The following is a 20,271-nucleotide window of genomic DNA, read 5'->3' on the forward strand; positions in this document are numbered from 1 at the left end:
TCAGAGTTACTTCTCAGCTGGAGAATGTTTATTGGTTTATTTTCAAACACCTCTGGAGAGTGAGAGAGAGAGAGAGAGAGAGAGAGAGAGAGAGAGAGAGAGAGAGAGAGAGAGAGAGAGAGAGAGAGAGAGAGAGAGAGAGAGAGAGAGCTGCCCTCACTGGCTCTGTGGTAGTGATCAGGGGCTGATTGCCCTGTACTGTGCTGTGCCACACTGAGCTTGTCTGTGCTTTATGAGACTACAACGAGGGAGGAGAATCAGTTCCATCCCAGCGCCTTTCACTCTCTCTGTTAGCACTGTCCACCTATCTTCCGCTATCGACTTGCTGTCTTCATATTTCCCCAAACCCAGGCCTAGTCCAGCCATCACGCCATAAAGAGCCTTCCAGAGCCCCAATCCAGAGCAACACTGTCTGGGCACGCAACCCTGACATCTCTTTCTCCATCGTTTTCTCTTGTCACTCTTTCACATACATACACTCTTCTTTCTTTCTCTCTCTCGGTCTGTATCTCTTGTTCTCTTTCTTTCTCTCCATCCACTCTCTCTTTCTCTCTCCTCTCGGCCCTGAGAGAGTCTCTCTGGCTCTCGTGATAACAGGCAGAACACCTGGGGTTAGAGTGGGAAACTAATGGCTGATGGCAGGAACTTCACCATTTGCTATTTCTTTGTGGTCATGCATGCCTGTTTGTGTGTGTGTGTAAGGTCATGGTTATTATTTTACTCTTTTACCCCGTCCTTTGTCTGTTTCTCTCCCCTTTCACTCTTTTGTCATTACTACTTTCCCAGCCCTTCAGTCTGTCTGTGTGTTGCTCTTGGCAGTGTCTGTGATGTAACTCCTCTACAGCTCACCCAGGCCTTCACCTCTCGCAAACTAAACTTTCTACCAATCTCCTGCTGGGGGAGTTGGGGAGCCTGGCTGCCTGCCTTCTCTCTCTCTCTCTCTCTCTCTCTCGCTCTCTCTCTCTCTCTCTCTCTCTCTCTCTCTCTCTCTCTCTCTCTCTCTCTCTCTCTCTCTCTCTCTCTCTCTTTCTCTCTCTCTCTCGCTCTCCCTCTTTCTCTCTCTCTCTCTCGCTCTCTCTCTCTCTCTCGCTCTCTCGCTCTCTCGCTCTCTCTTTCTCTCTCTCTCTCTCTCTCTCTCTCTCTCTCTCTCTCTCTCTCTCTCTCTCTCTCTCTCTCTCTCTCTCTCTCTCTCTCTCTCTCTCTCTCTCTCTCTCTCTCTCTCTCTCTCTCATCAAATCAGCATGGCTCCTAATCACTTCCCATCACCTTGATTATTTTTATGGTTGAACTGTCGCTCTGCTGCTCCCCGTTAGAGTTCTGCTTAATTACTATCCTCCGACAATTTGTTTATTTATATTGCTGCCTGCCACCATGCCAGGGAAGGGGGAAAGGGGAGGGAGAGGGAGAGGGAGAGGGGGAAAGATCTGGAAAAATGTCAACTTCTTAGTTATTTGTAATCAGACCAGGCTTGATTAATTTGTAGTTGACATAATATAAATATTAAATTCAAATAAAGATAATATGATGTCCTCATATCCCATGCTGTATTCAAACATGTATCAGACTAAACCATAAGTAGCCTACTATGGAAGTAAGATGAAAGGGGGCTGAAACATGATAAATTATTATATTAAAAAAGGGTATTGTTGTCATTATTGTTTAGCTTATCATTCAAACTGAATTCTTCTTGAGTCATAGACATATATGTGATGAAAGAAACAACCACTAAACTTTTTTATAGGCTATAAATGCCACACGACTGGAGACTCAGACAACAACCAAACACGGACTCAAGGTCCAGCAACAATACCTCTAACTCAAGAAAGACTGAGGAGAGGTCAGGGAGAATGTATGGTGTAGAATCAACTTCTGAATACACTTTGTTTATCCGCAAGCACACGGCATTTTTCCCACTTAGTGCGAGATTCAAGAGAAGTAGAAAATATGTAGAAAATATGTGAAATAACAAGTATTGAGTGAGAACTTTCTCAGCTTTTCCTTTGGGTGTCAGAGACATTTGGTGAAAGACAGTGTGGGCTTCTCTTTGAATAGTTGTTATCGTATAGGTCACAAGTCAAGCTAGCTGTGCATAGACACAGCCCACATAAACACATCATTAAGAACCTGCAGAACCATAAAGGTGTGGGTAGAACTTTACTGACACCCTCCTCGACACGACTTCAAGAGGCTGACAAAAGCAGGAGATACGAACAGTGGAAGCCAACCAACCCTGGTCTCTGAAGAGTTTGTAGGTGTGAAGTGCGTTTTGTTTAAGACATAACTCATTCGTCTTTGCTCAGCACAACTTTATTGTGTGGAAAAAGCTACGTTAGTGCTGGGCTTGAACAGAAGCCTCTACACTGGAGCGCCTCAAGACCAGACCTGATGACCATTAATACAGTCTATATGTGTGAGGCCACTTGAGAGAGATGTTTTCCTGACATTTTCTTGACATCCTGACTTGTTTTTTTTCATCTCCAGGTTCAACTTATACACTACAACCACGAGCTGTATACAAACTACACAGAGGCAGCCAAGAGCCCCAACGGACTGGTCATAGTGTCTATATTTATGAAGGTGAGTATGACATCACAACTTTGACCTCACGATGGGCCTCAATGTATCAATTGTGAGAATCTTGAATTTGTATGTAAAGTCTTCTTCATATGAACGTGTGAAAAGACAAATAGAGACTATCATGCAGCAATGATAATTATTTTTCAAAGAAACTACAGTGTGATTTAACCGAGGACATCCATTCGAGTTGTGAATAGGCTCCTGTGGATTTACCTGCGGGCTAATTAACTTGGCAGAGTGTCACGTTGCATCAGTTCCAGATTCACAGTGTAATTATCCCTTAGTTATGGGCAAAAGATAGATCTTGTTACAAATACAAAATACCAAACATAGACCAATGTATCAAAATCAAATACAAGATCCTTTTGCAAAGTATTGTATCTAGATAAATGCAGCTATTTTAGGTATACATTTGCAAGTAGACTGTAACAGAAAAATGTGTTGCTTTGACTTGCTATGACTGGTAGCTTAGCAGATAGAGTAGGGAACTATAGAACATTCTGGGTCATGAGGGAATGAGGTCCAATCCTGTTGAAGACACACTATTTTGATAATTGTTTTATGTGAAACCACACTTTCTGCAGCACTGTTGTTCAAACAATGTGTTTTATTTAGTATAGTATAAGTTTCTGTCTTAAGCATCCTAAATAATGTAATAGATTCCATTTTTGAAGAATAGTTTTAACTTGAAAGCAAAAAAGGGAAGAATGATGTGCATTGTGAACCGATAATGAAGCTTTGAATAATGAACCGTTTTCTGCACTATTTGGTGAAAGCGTCAGTTTCCTAACACTAGTGTTTATTACTTAAGTTGAACTAGTTGTCCTAGCTCTGGAATGGCTGGAGGTCCGCGAGGAGCGAACTGAGAACTACTAACTTAATCAACCGTTCTCCGTTAACGTGATTTGTTCACAAAACACAGTCACTGGCCACAGAGATATACATCATGCATAACACAACAGATTAGATCAACTGGAATGGCAATCTCACTCAGTTGCACAAAAAGATCTGTGACCAAACCACGTGCCAACATATTTGAGTGAGCCACATGTTTAGTGGTAGAAGTTATGATTTGAGCAGTCACCAAATGTAATTACATTTTTCATGTACACACCCACACACACTCCCACCACTATAACAGACAGAGAGGTACGTAATCCGGAAATCAATCAACACTTCACCCTCTCATCCACTCCAGTTCTTCTCAGTCTGGCCCTCCCTGGTAATGACGCCAAACTCCAGCCATATTGAAGTAGCTTGTCTAACTAAGGCTCTCGGACGAGTCCTGTCTCATTGTTATAGCCGCTGAAGAGATGGGAAGTGAGGGTGTCCTTCAGTATCGCAAGGAACCAATTTCTGGTTTCCAGGGGACCATTCACACCTGTGCACACACCGTGTTACCCTTTCAGGGACTCAGACTGCCAGTAAGGGTTTCCTTCGGTCGTCAGTGTCCTGAGCCGCCATTAGAAATGACAATTGGGGACTGTAATTTTGTGGGATCACCTGTGGAAACAGACTCCCAATGGAGGAGGACATAGTGAAGCTGTGGAGATAGACACTAAATGGAGTTTGAGTCACCTTCAGCATTGGCCATATCTACCTGGCAAAGTTTTGTCAACTGTAATAGACTATCTAGGTTGTGACGGTGTTGAATTGACGTAAAGCCATATTGTTTTACTTTTACTTCACACATTAGAGAGTACTCTCTAGTTACATCCTGTAGAATACCCCATAGGTGCTTTCTCCAAAAAATAAGTTCGGAGAGAAAGAAAGACTCCATGCAAATATGTTCCGAGAGAGAGAGAGAGAGAGGCTGCACGCCTCCAGAGCAGGTCAAAAAAAGGAAGTAATTTGCAATGTTGCGACGAGGGACATTAATTTATTTTTCATCACTTTGCCACCAAGACATCTTGACAATTGGAATTGTGAGGAGGAGTGCATATGGAGGAGGGGCTAGGATGCTGGGGCTGGGGAAGAAGAGGGCTCATCTTTAACTGAGAAGTGTGTTCCAAGCTGACTGTGGACACCTGAGTGTTTAGACTGCAGTTAGGGCCCTACAGGACAGCTAAAAGCAGCGCAGGCCCAGCTAGCACATAAAGTTACCTAGAGCCTGGTGAGAGAAAGAACATGTGTTCAGAGAACATTAAGAAACAGTGTTCATTTGTTGGAATTTCAGTACTTCAGCGTAACGTTTTTTGCAGGTTTCTTCATGGTTCTATGTAAAGTCATGTTCTCAGAACATTAAGCAAACACAAGAAGACATAAGTAACTAGGGCTGTAACCATACACGTCATCATACCAAACCGTTCGGTACGGGGACTTCGGTTCGAACTGTGAACCAGAATGAATACATCATAAAAAAATATATATATAATAATATAGTAATAATAACAATAATAATATATGCCATTTAGCAGACGCATTTATCCAAAGCGACTTACAGTCATGTGTGCATACATTCTACGTATGGGTGGTCCCGGGGATCGAACCCACTACCCTGGCGTTACAAGCGCCATGCTCTACCAACTGAGCTACAGAAGGACCGCTATAAACACTAAGCAGCCTACGCTGCATTGTATGCCATTGCCTTATGAGTAGATCTGAGCTGAAAAAAACACTGGGCTATTCCATTAAAACTACTACAGCCTATGCACATGTTGCAATCAAAATTTGAATCTTAAATGCCCCTTTTGACCCTTTTGTGAGGATCAGCAGGGAACAGGAACATTTTGGATTCACAGTCGATTACAACGAGTCGATTAGACTTGTGGATAAAAAGTTTATAGTATGTTCTCCACTGCTCAGTGAAAATAGCATATGCTGAGTGGCGTATGTAGCTTGTTGTTGATGTCGGCCAATCACAAGTCATCAAAGCACCACTACAGTTATAAAGCCTCTGTGTGTGGCATAGCAAGTTAGGAGATTATCTCATCAATGGAAGATGGATGTAACCACGCCCGCCCAGGACCTCTAAATCCTGCTTCTTCACCTGCAGGATCGTCTGAGATGGGGTGGAGGGGTGCTGAGGAGTATTTCTGTCTGTAATAATAAATCAAATAAAATCATTCTGATTGGCTGGGCCTGGCTGCCAAGTGGGTGGGCCTATGCCCTCCCAAGCCCACCCATGGCTGCACCCCTGCCCAGTCGTGAAAGCCATAGATTAGGGCCTAATGAATTCATTTAAATTGACTGATTTCCTTATATGAACTGTAAATCAATAAAATCTTTCAACTTGTTGCGTTCATATTTTTGTTCAGTATAGGTAACATCTTGCTATCATGGAAAAGATAATACCTGTCTATTTGTGGAAAAATCACCCTGATTAACTCTTTAGTCGTATCCCAGTTTACCTCTTTGCATATGGCCCTTCCTACACCTAACGATTTGATTTTTAAATTAAAAGAGCAAAAATTATTTAATTTTATTTTGAACGCCAAATCAGACAAAATTAAACGGGCCTATTTATATAATAATTAAGAATTCGGAAGGCAGAACTGATAAGATATTAAATCAATCGACTCACTAAAGGCTTCAGTCATTCAAAGCTATACTTAAATCTGAACTGGTTCTCTAGCAGAATAGTAAGAATGGCCCTTTTCCCTTTATCCATATTACAACCTCTCACTTTCGGTTATTTGAAAGTGTAATGATTTCCAAAATAGTGCTTTTTAAAAAACAAGCCATAGAAATTTAGTTGCAATTGCAGTTTAATCCACCAGAAAAGACAGAACAAATATTACAAATATTAAAATATACTTATTTTTGTCATCTTTGTAAATTATATGATAAAAAGGACTAGTGGAGTTGTCACAATGAGGCTAACAAAAATAAATAGAAATGTCTGCGCCATCCAAAATTACAACCAACTAATTGCAGTATTACCACAAAAATGGAAGAGGCAAGTGGAAGGGGGGAAAAGTAAGGAATTTGTCTGTCGGCTCTGCATGTTTATGTGCCATGGTTTACTGATACAAAAAAACGACGCCGGATTCAAAACATTGAGTTTTTCTTTATTTAAACTATTATACAATATTCTTGCAACCAATATAATGTTATATACAGTGGGGAGAACAAGTATTTGATACACTGCTGATTTTGCAGTTTTTCCGACTTACAAAGGATGTAGAGGTCTGTAATTATTATCATAGGTACACTTCAACTGTGAGAGACGGACACTAAAACAAAAATCCAGAAAATCACATTGTATTATTTTTAAGTAATTATTTTGCATTTTATTGCATGACTTAAGTATTTGAAACATCAGAAAAGCAGAACTTAATATTTGGTACAGAAACCTTTGTTTGCAATTACAGAGATCATACGTTTCCTGTAGTTCTTGACACACTGCAGCAGGGATTTTGGCCCACTCCTCCATACAGACCTTCTCCAGATCCTTCAGGTTTCGGGGCTGTCGGTGGGCAATACGGACTTTCAGCTCCCTCCAAAGATTTTCTATTGGGTTCAGGTCTGGAGACTGGCTAGGCCACTCCAGGACCTTGAGATGCTTCTTACGGAGCCACTCCTTAGTTGCCCTGCCTGTGTGTTTCAGGTCGTTGTCATGCTGGAAGACCCAGCCATGACCCATCTTCAATGCTCTTACTGAGGGAAGGAGGTTGTTGGCCAAGATCTCGCAATACATGGCCCCATCCATTCTCCCCTCAATACGGTGCAGTCGTTCTGTCCCCTTTGCAGAAAAGCATCCCCAAAGAATGATGTTTCCACCTCCATGCTTCATAGTTGGGATGGTGTTCTTGGGGTTGTACTCATCCTTCTTCTTCCTCCAAACACAGCGAGTGGAGTTTAGACCAAAAAGCTATATTTTTGTCTCATCAGACCACATGACCTTCTCCCATTCCTCCTCTGGATCATCCAGATGGTCATTGGCAAACTTCAGATGGGCCTGGACATGCACTGGCTTGAGCGGGGGGACCTTGCGTGAGCTGCAGGATTTTAATCCATGGCGGTGTAGTGTGTTACTAATGGTTTTCTTTGAGACTGTGGTCCCCGCTCTCTTCAGGTCATTGACCAGGTCCTGCCGTGTAGTTCTGGGCTGATCCCTCACCTTCCTCATGATCATTGATGCCCCACGAGGTGAGATCTTGCATGGAGCCCCAGACCGAGGGTGATTGACCGTCATCTTGAACTTCTTCCATTTTCTTCCATTGCGCCAACAGTTGTTGCTTTCTCACCAAGCTGCTTGGCTATTATCCTGTAGCCCATCCCAGCCTTGTGCGGGTCTAAAATTTTAACCCTGATGTCCTTACACAGCTTTCTGGTCTTGGCCATTGTGGAGAGGTTGGAGTCTGTTTGATTGAGTGTGTGGACAGGTGTCTTTTATACAGGTAACGAGTTCAAACAGGTGCAGTTAATACAGGTAATGAGTGGAGAACAGTAGGGCTTCTTAAAGAAAAATTAACAGGTCTGTGAGAGCCAGAATTCTTACTGGTTGGTAGGTGATCAAATACTTATGTAATGCAATATAATGCAAATTAATTACTTAAAAATCATATAATGTGATTTTCTGGATTTTTGTTTTATGTTCCATCTTTCACAGTTGAAGTGTACCTATGATAAACAAATTACAGACCTCTACATGCTTTGTAAGTAGGAAAAACTGCAAAATCAGCAGTGTATCAAATACTTGTTCTCCCCACTGTATATGGGAAGTACAACCATCCCAGCTCTACACATTGTGCTGCGAAGAGACAGAATCCGTAGATAATTCGTTTTTGGTCCTGTCCATATGTATCTTGTATTTGGTCTCAGGTTCAGGAATGGCTGGAATTGCAACAATGTTCAGGAATTGCAACATTTACCTGGAGTTAACTCTGCAAATAGCACTACTGGGCATAGTCTGAAAAGTCATAGTCAATCGATCAATAATATAATATTACTCTTAGCAAAAATGCTTCTTTAAATTACATTCTGTAGAAATTATGAGAATAGAAAGTTTCAAAGCTTTTGTGAAACAGCACAGTTGAAAATAGAAAACAAAACTGGATGGTGTTCTGAGATAGATGAGAGGGGTTGAGTGGAGCTGAAGGATGGGACTAAAAACAAACAGAAGATAACTATTGTAACTGTCCATAAAATGTATATAGTATGTATGAGCTGGAAGTCTAAGCCTAAGTGTTGTTGCCCATTACTTTACTCCAATTAGGGGAGGAGAGTTAGGTTAGGGAAAAATAGAGGAAAAATATATACAATATACAGTATACAGTACCAGTCAAAGGTTTGGGCATGCCTACTCATTCAAGGGTGTGCAAAGCTGTCATCAAGGCAAAGGGTGGCTACTCTGAAGAATCTCAAATATAAAATATATTTGGATTTGTTTAACACTTTTTTGGTTACTACATGATTCCATATGTGTTTTTTCATAGTGTTGATGTCTTCACTATTATTCTACAATGTAGAAAACAAAGACCCTGGAATGAGTAGGTGTGTCCAAACTTTTGAATGGTACTGTATATTATATATATATTGTATATATATACACATATACATACACATACATATATACGGGGGATTGGAACTGATGCAGACAATTACATTGATAGAAGCCACAATTTATTTGCAATATTAAAGCTGATCCACTCCCTAAAAAAATAAAGCTAAGTAAAGGTGTTGACCCTCCACATCTATCAACACAACTTGAGCACTGGCCTAGCCACTCTTAAATATCACCTGGGCAAGCGCAAGTGAAACGCCTTCCGACTAACGTGATGGACAAGCCAGCACAGGTGTAACACATACTAACTAACAAGGTGACACCAATCGGTGCGCCCAACCTGCTAAAGTGATATACAGTACGTGCTAAAGTCAAACCTTAAAAAATAAATGGAAAAACCGAAGCCTGTAACAGTGACTCTCTTCTATTGTATTCCAGATTGCGGAGACTTCAAATGCGTTCCTGAATCGAATGTTGAACAGGGACACCATCACAAGAATAACATATAAAAGTAAGTAGAATTACACATGTGGACTATAACGGAAAACACATTGGAAAGTCAAAGAGTAGCAACAGAATCTGCAGTAGACAGGTCCTTCCTCCAGAAGGCTACCAGGCAGAGGCAACCAGGGCTGCTGGATAGCCATATTGGAAATGGCTGCTGAGATCACCTGGGGCAACTGTTGAAAAGAGAGGCCTATAATTGGATTAATGGGATTGAGAAGAGACTGAATAAACACAGTGACCCCCAGTGGATTGGAGTTCTCAGAAGCTGTCATAAACTCACACACACATGTGCACGCACACACACACACACACACACACACACACACACACACACACACACACACACACACACACACACACACACACACACATATATATATATATATATATATATATATATATATATATATATATATATATATATATATATATATATATATATATATATATATATATATATATATATATATATACGTACACACCGCCCCTTCAACCTCAGGAGTCCTCCGGTATACCCTTCTCTAAGCCTGCAGCTCTGCTTGCCCAGGCCATGTCATTTTCAAATCCCTCTCCACGCACCCACACACATGCACACCCACACACACAGCATCCGAATGGAATTATTAATGCCGACACGGCTACCAGAGATGTGTGATAGCGGAGCGGGAGTAGCAGGACTGCAGGAGCAGGTTTAGTGAGGTGGTAATGGAATAGAACATGATTGATGTTCACAGATTAAGGATTGGCTTTTTTTGTTTTTCTTTACCTTTCAGGATGTCTGTATCTTACCTGTAGGGTAGGGGCTGGTGAGCATGCTGATGTTTGTTGTTCTAGTCTAGATAGATACGCTGTATGAATGTGAATAGCATCTAAAGTCCTAGTGCCAGTCTACATTAGCATAGAGGGAGCAGCTACTGTGACCTCGTCACAACAAACAAAGTGCAGTTGGCTCCCATTTATTATAAACTGAAACCACAACAGATGACAACATATTGAGAGTGTGTTAGCGGAGTGTGGAGAGATAGAGAGATGGTGACAGAGATGGAAAGAGAGAGAGAATAATGGAGAGAGGGATGGACAGACAGAGAGAGCGAGGAGGGGAGAGCGAGAGAGAGATGCAGTAATTCTAATTACATTCCTGACGAGGGAAGTACTTTGCATAAAAGGGGTTTGTGATGCAGTCTGCTATACCAACAGCCTGTCAAGCAGTTGGAGGGAAACCAGCTCAATGTGAAATGAACAATCTGCAAAACGTGTACATGCAAATGACAAACACACTGGTTAGAGTGGATGTAATGTAATGTGTTTTGAGACTGGAAGACAAATATGTAATGTAAATTCAAAACAAAATTAGCTTGAGAGGACATGAAATGTGATTGATACAAGTCTACAATACAGTGTTCTACAATTCTGCAACTAGGGACCCACAGAAGGTGCAGGGTTTTGTTTCAGCCGAGAACAAATGCATCGAATTCAACTAATAAGTGCTTGGGTTGTACCTGAGCTAGGACACAAGCATTCTTACCCTGTAGCTCTCCAGGCCCAGGACTGAAGAAATCTGCAATGATGACATGTTAAGATGTTTTATTGAATTCTGACCTGTCTATCTTGCCCATCTTCAGATGATGCGTATCTACTGACGGGCCTGAACATCGAGGAGATTTACCCAGAAACCTCTAGTTTCATCACGTACGACGGGTCCATGACCATCCCGCCGTGTTTTGAGACGGCCACGTGGATCCTGATGAACAAGCCAGTGTACATCACACGGATGCAGGTCCGTCTCTGAAGTAGCTCCTTACTGCTTAGATACACTCTTAGAAAAAAGTGTTCTTTGAGGAGGGAGAGGGTTCTACCAAGAACTGTTTTCATCCTAAGAACCATTTTTTAAATAAAGTGTGTTTACCTCAATGTTTAAAATTTAACATCAGGAGTTTGAGTAATCTGCTAAATGTAAAAAGATATATGTGAGAATGTTTTAAACTGTACCTATGGGAATATTTCTACAAGAATCAGGTATTCCAATTTTACATATACAGTACTGACATAGTTGATATCTTTGCCATTTCTGTCTTTCAAATAAGTGTTTTCTGTGATTTTATTGAGCAGAGAATAGGAGAATAGCAGGGAGTCTGAGTGAACTAACTCTGTATGTGGTGTAATAACCAGAGATGAGTGTAATTGTGTAATTTTTACTCTTTCTAGAGAAAAACACTCAAATCCACACCCATCATTTTTCCAAGTATGCTTTATTGCAGGTTCATTTTCAGAATTGGTTGTTTCATTATCCGTATTGTTGCATGGACAGTGATTGGTTGGTTAATCTTATGCCACACAAAGATAAATAACATTTGCATTTTTATAAACTAATCCAATCTGTTAGTATTTGGACTTATTGCACCCGTTACTGAGATGGTAGTTCCAGTTTATATGATTTATCTTCTCTAATCTTCTCTATCCTAGCAGTCATTCTGAATGCAGGTTGCGGGTAATTAAAAGTTTAAATGGTTGCACATCCTAACTTCGGTTGGATTCCAATTGGAATTACACAACACTTTCACTTTCAACACTTTCAAATCAAATTGTATTGGTCACATACACGTGTTTAGCAGATGTTATTGCGGGTGTAGGGAAATGCCTGGGTTTCTAGCTCCGACAGTGCAGTAATATCTAAGGAGTAATATCTAACAATTCCACAACATATACCCAATACACACAAATCTAAGTAAAGGATTGGAATTAAGAATATATAAATATATGGACGAGCAATGTCAGAGCGGCATAGACTGAGATACATTAGAATAGTATAGAATACAGTATATACGTACATATGAGATGAGTAATGCAAGATATGTAAACATTATTAAAGTGACTAGTGTTCCATTTATTAAAGTGGCCAGTGATTTCAAGTATATGTATATAGGCAGCAGCTTCTAATGTGCCTATGATGGCTATTTAACAGTCTGATGACCTTGAGATTGAAGCTGTTTTTCAGTCTCTCGGTCCCAGCTTAGATGCACCTGTACTGACCTCGCCTTCTGGATGACAGCGGGGTGAACAGGCAGTGGCTTGGGTGGTTGTTGTCCTTGATGATCTTTTTGGCCTTCCTGTGACATCAGGTGCTGTAGGTGTCCTGGAGTGTGGGTAGTTTGCCCCAGGTGATGCTTTGGGCAGACTGCACCACCCTCCAGAGAGCCCTGTGGTTGCGGGTGGTGCAGTTACCATACCAGGCGGTGATACAGTCTGACAAGATGCTCTTAATTGTACATCTGTAAAAGTTTGTGAGAGTTTTAGGTGCCAAGCCAAATTTATTCAGCCGCCTGAGGTGACTTCAGCCAGCATAATGTGACTTGCAAGCCTGGTGTGGCCTGTAAACCAGGAGTTTCCAACCACTGTGTTAGGGTATAACTAGGCCTAGAAAGAAAGGCCTTATGATATATGTAATGTATTGTCATAAAAAATGTGCAGATAAATGAGAAGTTTTAATTAATGTCACATGCACAAACAAGTACAGTGAAATGCCTTTCTTGCAAGCTCTAAACCCAATGCAGAAATAAGCACAAGGTAGAACAAAATTACACAAGAAATAAAAAATAACAAATAAGAAGAACACAACAAAGTAAAAAGTTATATACAGGGTCAGTTTCAATACCATATTTACAATGTGGAGGGATACTGGAGTGATAGAGGTAGATATGTATAGGGGTAAGGTGACTAGGCATCAGGATGTATGATAAACAGAGTATCAGCAGCGTAAATGAAGATTTTATATGAGTTTGTGTCGGTATAAATGTGTGTGCATGTTATGTGTGTTGGAGTGTCAGTGTGCGTGAGTGTGTGGAGTCCTGTAATTGTGCATTGAGACTATGCAGAATAATGTGTAAATACAAGGGTCAACTCAGTCTGTGTCGCCATTTTGTTTGTTATTTAGTAATGTTATGGCTTGGGGATAGAAGCTGTTCAGCAGCCTGTTGGTGTCATTCTTGTTGCACCGGTACCCCTTGCCATGCGAAAGCAGAGAGAATAGTCTATGGCTTGGGTGGCTGGAGTCTTTAACGATTTTCCGGGCCTTCCTTTCACACCGCCTGATACCTGTCCTGGATGTCAGGGAGCTCGGCCCAGTGGTGAAGGTCAGCGTGGCGGAGGTGATGTTGCCTACCCTCATTACCTGGGGTCGGCCAGTTAGGAAGTCCAGGATCCATTTGCAGAGGGAGGTGTTCAGTCACAGGGTCCAAAGCTTGGAGACAATGGTGTTGAACACTGAGCTGTAGTCAATGAACAGCATTCTCACTTATATTATCTATGTGGGTGAGGGCAGTCTGTAGTGCAATTAAGATTGCGTCATCTATGGATCTGTTGGGACAGTATGCAAATTGCAGTAGGTCTAGGGTGTCTGGGATGATAGAGTTGCGATAACCATTCTGATTAGATATGAGCGCTACAGGGCGGTAGTCATTGTGGCATGAAGCCTTAGAGTTCTTGCGAACAGGAATGATGGTAGTCATTTTAAATCATGGGGATTACAGACTGGGACAAGGACAGGCTGATTTCTGCATGCTCTGAGAACGTGCCCCGGAATACCGTCCAGTCCCGCCTTGCGAGGGCTGACTTGATTTAAAGACCTTACTCACATCAGCCTCGGGGAGAGAGATCACCCAGTACTCTGGTTCGCTGGGGGCCCTCACGCATGCTATGGTGCTGGTGGTGTTGTCGAAACGTGCATAAAATGTGTTGAATTTGTCTGGTAGAGAGGCATCGTTGGGCAGATCACGACTGGGTCTTCCTTAGTAATCTATAAGGGACTGTCGCCCCTGTCACATGCGACTGGCATCGGAGCCTGCGTAATAAGATTCCCCTTTATTCTTATATTGTCTTTCTGCTCGTTGGATGACTCTGCAGAGGTCGTAGCAGGAATTATTGTACTTGTTCCTGTCCTCAGCCGTTGTCTGTGATGGCCCTGTGTGTGGTAGCCCTGCACTTTAGTTAGCTTTTCGATGTTAACGGCGGACTCTTGGAACATACAGTTAAATTTGGAAGTTAACATACACCTTAGCCACATGCATTTAAACTCAGTTTTTCACAATTTCTGACATTTAATCCTAGTAAAAATTCCCTGTCTTAGGTCAGTTAAGATCACCACTTTATTTTAAGAATGTGAAATGTCAGAATAATAGTAGAGAGAATTATTTATTTCAGCTTTTATTTATTTCATCACATTCCCAGTGGGTCAGAAGTTTACATACACTCAAGTAGTATTTGGTAGCATTGCCTTTAAATTGTTTAACTTGGGTCAAACATTTCGGGTAGCCTTCCACAAGCTTCCCCCACAGTACATTGGGTGAATTTTGGCCCATTCCTCCTGACAGAGCTGGTGTAATTGAGTCAGATTTGTAGGCCTCCTTGCTCGCGCAGGCTTTTTCTATAGGATTGAGGTTAGGGCTTTGTGATGGCCACTCCAATACCATGACTTTTGCCAGAACTTTGGAAGTATACTTGGAGTCATTGGCCATTTGGAAGACCCATTTGTGACCAAGCTTTAACTTCTTGACTAATGTCTTGAGATGTTGCTTCAATATATCCACATAATTTACTTCCTCATGATGCCATGTATTTTGTGAAGTGCACCAATCTCTCCTGCAGCAAAGCACCCCCACAACATGATGCTGCCACCGCAGTGCTTCACGGTTGGGATGGTGTTCTTCGGCTTGCAAGCCTCCCTCTTTTTTCTCCAAACATAACGATGGTCATTATGGCCAAACAGTTCTATTTTTGTTTCATCAAACCAGAGAACATTTCTCCAAAAATAATGATCTTTGTCCCCATGTGCAGTTGCAAACTGTAGTCTAGCTTTTTTATGGCGGTTTTGGAGCAGTGGCTTCTTCCTTGCTGAGCGGCCTTTCAGGTTATGTCGATATCGGACTCGTTTTACTGTGGATGTAAATACTTTGTACCTGTTTCCTCTAGCATCTTCACAAGGTCCATTGCTGTTGTTCTGGGATTGATTTGCACTTTTCACACCGAAGTACGTTCATCTCTAGAAGACAGAACGCGTCTCCTTCCTAAGCGGTATGATGGCAGCATGGTCCCATGGTGTTAATACTTGCGTACTATTGTTTGTACAGATGAACGGCATAATCTCTCCTGTAGCATAATCTCTGATTCTGATGACCATTTCTCAACAGAGCGAGTCTCAGATTCTTCCTGTTTGGGCTACTGCTTTTAAACAGAAAGCAGGAGTACGGAGTTATGACCTGATTTTCCAATTGGGGGACGAGGGAGGGCCTTCTATGCTTGCTTGTGGGTAGAGTAACAGTGAGGTAGAGAACCCTCTGCAAAGGGTTCTACCTAGCACTAAAAAGGGTTCCACCATATGGTTCTACTTAGCCATTTTTTTAAAGAGTGTACATAAGACTGTCGGACAGCAATTCTGTTCCTTCACATTTATTTTTCTCCCAATAATACTGAAATAATGTCCCTTTTCTTAACTTCTGTTCCACTCTCTTCTTTTCTTTTTATTTCTCCTCTGCGCTGCTCTGCTCTGCATTGCTCTCCTCTCCTCGTTACTTCCATTACTTATTCTTCTTTTCCATCTTCTTTACCCCTCTTTTTATTCATGAATCCCCCTTCCCTCTCTTCCTCTCTCCTCTCCAGATGCACTCCTTACGGCTGTTGAGTCAGAACCAGCCGTCTCAGATCTTCCTGAGTATGAGCGACAACGTTCGCCCGGTTCAACCGCTGAACAACCGCTGCATCCGGACTAACATCAACTTCAGCATGCAGGGCAAAGACTGTCCCAACAACAGGGCCCAGAAGCTCCAGTACCGAGGTAAACACTGCTCAAGTCCACCCGCCACCGCCATTTTGTTAGTAATGTATTATGTCCGACTAGCAGACATATACAAAATGTCGGTGAAGGAGTCATGGACATTTACCTTGGTCATTTTCCATATGTCTGCTTGTGGCCCTCAAAGGTATTAACTACCTGAAGCATGGTCTTAAGCCTTACATTTTATAGATTTTAAAAAGTAATTGTACATTACTTATAGTGATATTATAGCAATATTTCCAACACAAGTGTTGGAACGGCCGAATGTGTGAGCCCTACTTCATAACTACAAAGCCAGCTCAGCATCTCAGTGTTATTTAGGGACTCTGCATGCAGTCTGTTTACCATCTCCTCTCCTCTGTTTCAGCCAATATATCTGGGCAACTGCTGCACAAAATGTGAATTTTACACCTGAAGCGTAAATACAGTGAGGGCAAGAGGTAACCCCCATTATTCATTGTATTATTTTTCCAGGATCTACTGTAATGTAGCCAGACTGTTCTTTTCTCTTATCCTCTTATCCTCGCTCTCAGATGAAATTCTTATTCTGTGCAGCAGTTGTTGAGAGATTGAAACACACACACACACACACACACACACACACACACACAACATAACACACTTTTACCCACACACATTTACCCACACACACACTACTGTACCCTTCCAAACCACCCCCAGAGAGTAAACAGAAGCAGTACAATAGCAGCAAGGCTGTCTCGTCTTTAATTACACTAGTTGTACTTGTTTAAATATGTAAATATCTCCAAGGTGAGGCAGAAGGGGAATAAAGTATCATTTAAATTGGGAAATGGATCTAATTGGTTATTCATCTAAGGTTAAACCTTGAAGGCAGAGGAAACTCAGCCCCCTCACAGCTAGGTCAGTGGGCTAATTGAATGGGAAATGTGTATTGGGATGCTAGCAGAATGCTAACAGATACTGCAGAAATTGTGTTATTTAGCATACATTGCTAATTTTAACATAAGATAATAAGAATTTGGTGGGTGCTTATATTTGTTCTAATTCACACAAGTGAATTGGAAATGTGTTTTTTTGCATACCCCAACTCTCCCTGAGACACTCTCCCTGAGACACTCTCCCTGAGACACTCTCCCTGAGACACTCTCCCTGAGACACTCTCCCTGAGACACTCTCCCTGAGACACTCTCCCTGAGACACTCTCCCTGAGACACTCTCCCTGAGACACTCTCCCTGAGTGGAGTCTCAGCCAGTCAAATGGACACCACCGCACTGTATCTCTGTGGTGCTGGGAATAACATAAATAAAAACACTCCTTGACCATTTACTAATAGAAATGTCTCCCACACTTTTTACATATACACATGACATGTTCAGCGTTTCATGGTCAAGGTTACTTCATTTACATGCATAATTGTGTCTTCCGCTAGAGTATACTATTTTATTGATAATAATCCTAACAATGCATTCTGGTCTCAATCCTAACAATGTATGGTCATGTTATGATGAATATTATAGAAGCTGCTGGGTAGCCAGGATAGAAAGGGTTCCATGCTACATGTGTATTTTGTGTAAAGTGCATATACAGTAAAGTTGTGTTATTCTCACCCTGTCCCTCTCCTCTCTTTCAGTGAATGAGTGGCTGCTAAAGTAGTCTCCCTTGGATGAGCACAGAAACAAGAGTCAAAGACAGACCGAAAGAGAGAGAGAGAGAGAGAGAGAGAGGAACGAGAGAAGGAAGAAAACGACTGGAGTCCGACCAAGGCTGCATCCCATCTAAGATTATTTCATGTAAAAAGAGAAAAAAAGAAACTGAACATAACCAAGTAAAATACTTTGCGTTGCTTTGCAAAGAGACTACTACTTTTCATACGTACATCGACAACTATTTGTCCAACACATGCTCACACACCCACCCAGTACAAATATATCTATTACGAAACCCGTTTTGATACTGATACTTTTTTTGGGAGATAAAAAAAAATAGTTGAAAACATACAAAAAAACACGGAAGCATTTCTTTCGTAAAGCCTCTTCACATGAACTGAGTGGGACTTTTAGCCTTTGTACATAGACACCTTGCTACCAGGGGGGGGGGGGGGGGGGTCTTAAGGACTTATCAAGACACTGCCCCTAGTGGTGCAGACAGAGAAGGTATGCAAGGCTCATAGCTGCATCGTCATCACCTACAAGGCATGCCGACTGCAACAACCCGAGAGAGCGAGACCTTACATTCTTGCCTTGTAACAGTAGGTCATTACAAAAGGAAAATGGAGCTTCTGTCTAAGGGATGAACCGATGCGTGTCTCGGCCTTTGTTGTACATAGTATTATTATCAGTACTGCTGAAAAAGAAAAATACAAAAACATTTAAAAATATATTAAGAGGATTTAAAAAAAAGAGATGACAAAACTTGAGTATTTTAAACGCTTGGCACACTGAATTCTGGAAGCAGTTCTGAGCTGAAGCCTTTTCTTTCAGTTTTATTGTTTACAATGGTCATACACTGTGTTTGAGTAATGTTATCAGCCCAATAAATGTGTCTGGAAAGTTCACTTTGGAAAATATGCTTCACTTTACACTGTTGTTTTTATGTGCTTATTACATTGTTGCTAATGTACCGGGCTTTGTGCCAAGTTATTCAATGGTGTTAACGTGGATAAGCTGTGCACATTGGTGAGCGAGCAGACCGGTCTCAACTACAGCAAGAAGCTATACGTCCTCCCCCCTCCTTGTTGATGCTGTGCGTGCTGTGAGTATCATATTTCTGTCTGATGTCTTACACAAGGTACCAGACACCTAGCAATCAAGCTAGTGCATAGGAAATTATACAGTGATATGTAAAACAGATTGGCCATGCCTTAGAAAGGTTAATGCTGAAAGGTTTTATTCAAAGAGATGGGCATGGAATCATTGAGGGATAATCAGGATGCAACATTTCCACCAATTCCTTCAATATTCCACAAAATAGGCAAACCATTAACAATGTTCCCTCAGAGTATTGAGACTAATTTTACCTGTACATGCAACACTATCCTATCTGTGTTCTTAGATAAACAGTCGGTGGTGAGTTAGTAAGGGGATTGAACTGTGGAGAAACCTTTAGTGGGTGCCTCAATGGTTAGTAGCTTAAGGCTAGTTACATAAAGAAGGCAAGATTGAAAATGCAATTGTAGAATCAACCTGACTAACTTTCTGTTACAATTGAAAATGGCAACCAATGATAATGTAATTACCATTATATCACTTTTATCCTCAAACAACTCAACGGAGTTTGCGTGCGATAACATAAAATAAAATCACGAGTATGTTGGCAAAATCGCTTTGCTCTCTCACTCTGTGTGGATGGTGTTGGACTCCTCTGTCATCTTTGACTGCTTCACCTGTAGCGAATCTCACGGAGACTAAGGTACAGCCACTCACACTTGTCATCGAAGCCCTCAGCCCCTGTAGAGGACAATGACCTTGTTAGTCCCAGAGGAAGACAACAGAAGAATAACTACAGCACTTCGCTGAATGAGACAGATAGGAAAATGACAGATACCAATATGTTACTTTGAAGTTTGACAGTGTTTATACACTCACTGCTTATTATGTATTTGTTCACAGCTTCTAAGGTTTGAATCCCAGCCTTCTAAGGCTTGAATCCCCGCTTAAGTGTCACCATGCAAGAACAAGTTTGTAATACTGACCTGCCTGAGAGTTCAGTGCCACAGTCTTCTCCCCCACTGCTGAGCTTTGACACTTTTGGACCAGAACCATTCCACAGATGATTCATCAGTCCACACAAACATCCCTTCCTGTCAAGAAGAACAGTTCAAAGTGATCAACTTCTTGTTGGAGGGCAGGAGTAACATATCTCATGTCCAAATCAAAGAGATATGAAATAAGACCAATCTGCGAAAGTGCTATTTGAGTGTGAAGGTTGTTC

General features: G+C 41.6%; 1 protein-coding gene across 4 annotated transcripts in view; it reads left to right on the forward strand.

Moving 5' to 3' along the window:
• ca10a (carbonic anhydrase Xa) overlaps nt 1–18,895 on the forward strand; it is a 345,076-nt gene extending 326,181 nt beyond the window's left edge. For 2 of the 4 annotated variants that reach the window (XM_046356874.1, XM_046356876.1), the window contains 6 exons: nt 2,482–2,577; nt 9,464–9,536; nt 11,155–11,309; nt 16,184–16,358; nt 16,726–16,798; nt 17,972–18,895. In XM_046356874.1, the coding sequence (XP_046212830.1) occupies nt 2,482–2,577; nt 9,464–9,536; nt 11,155–11,309; nt 16,184–16,358; nt 16,726–16,760 (534 nt within the window). In that variant the 3' untranslated portion in view covers nt 16,761–16,798; nt 17,972–18,895. The remainder of the gene's footprint in view (nt 1–2,481; nt 2,578–9,463; nt 9,537–11,154; nt 11,310–16,183; nt 16,359–16,725; nt 16,799–17,971) is intronic. The other 2 variants (XM_046356875.1, XM_046356877.1) reach the window with 1 other exon arrangement.
• The last annotated feature ends 1,376 nt before the right edge of the window (nt 18,896–20,271 follow it).

Source organism: Oncorhynchus gorbuscha, linkage group LG07, assembly GCF_021184085.1.
Source record: "Oncorhynchus gorbuscha isolate QuinsamMale2020 ecotype Even-year linkage group LG07, OgorEven_v1.0, whole genome shotgun sequence".
Classification (NCBI taxonomy): domain Eukaryota; kingdom Metazoa; phylum Chordata; class Actinopteri; order Salmoniformes; family Salmonidae; genus Oncorhynchus; species Oncorhynchus gorbuscha.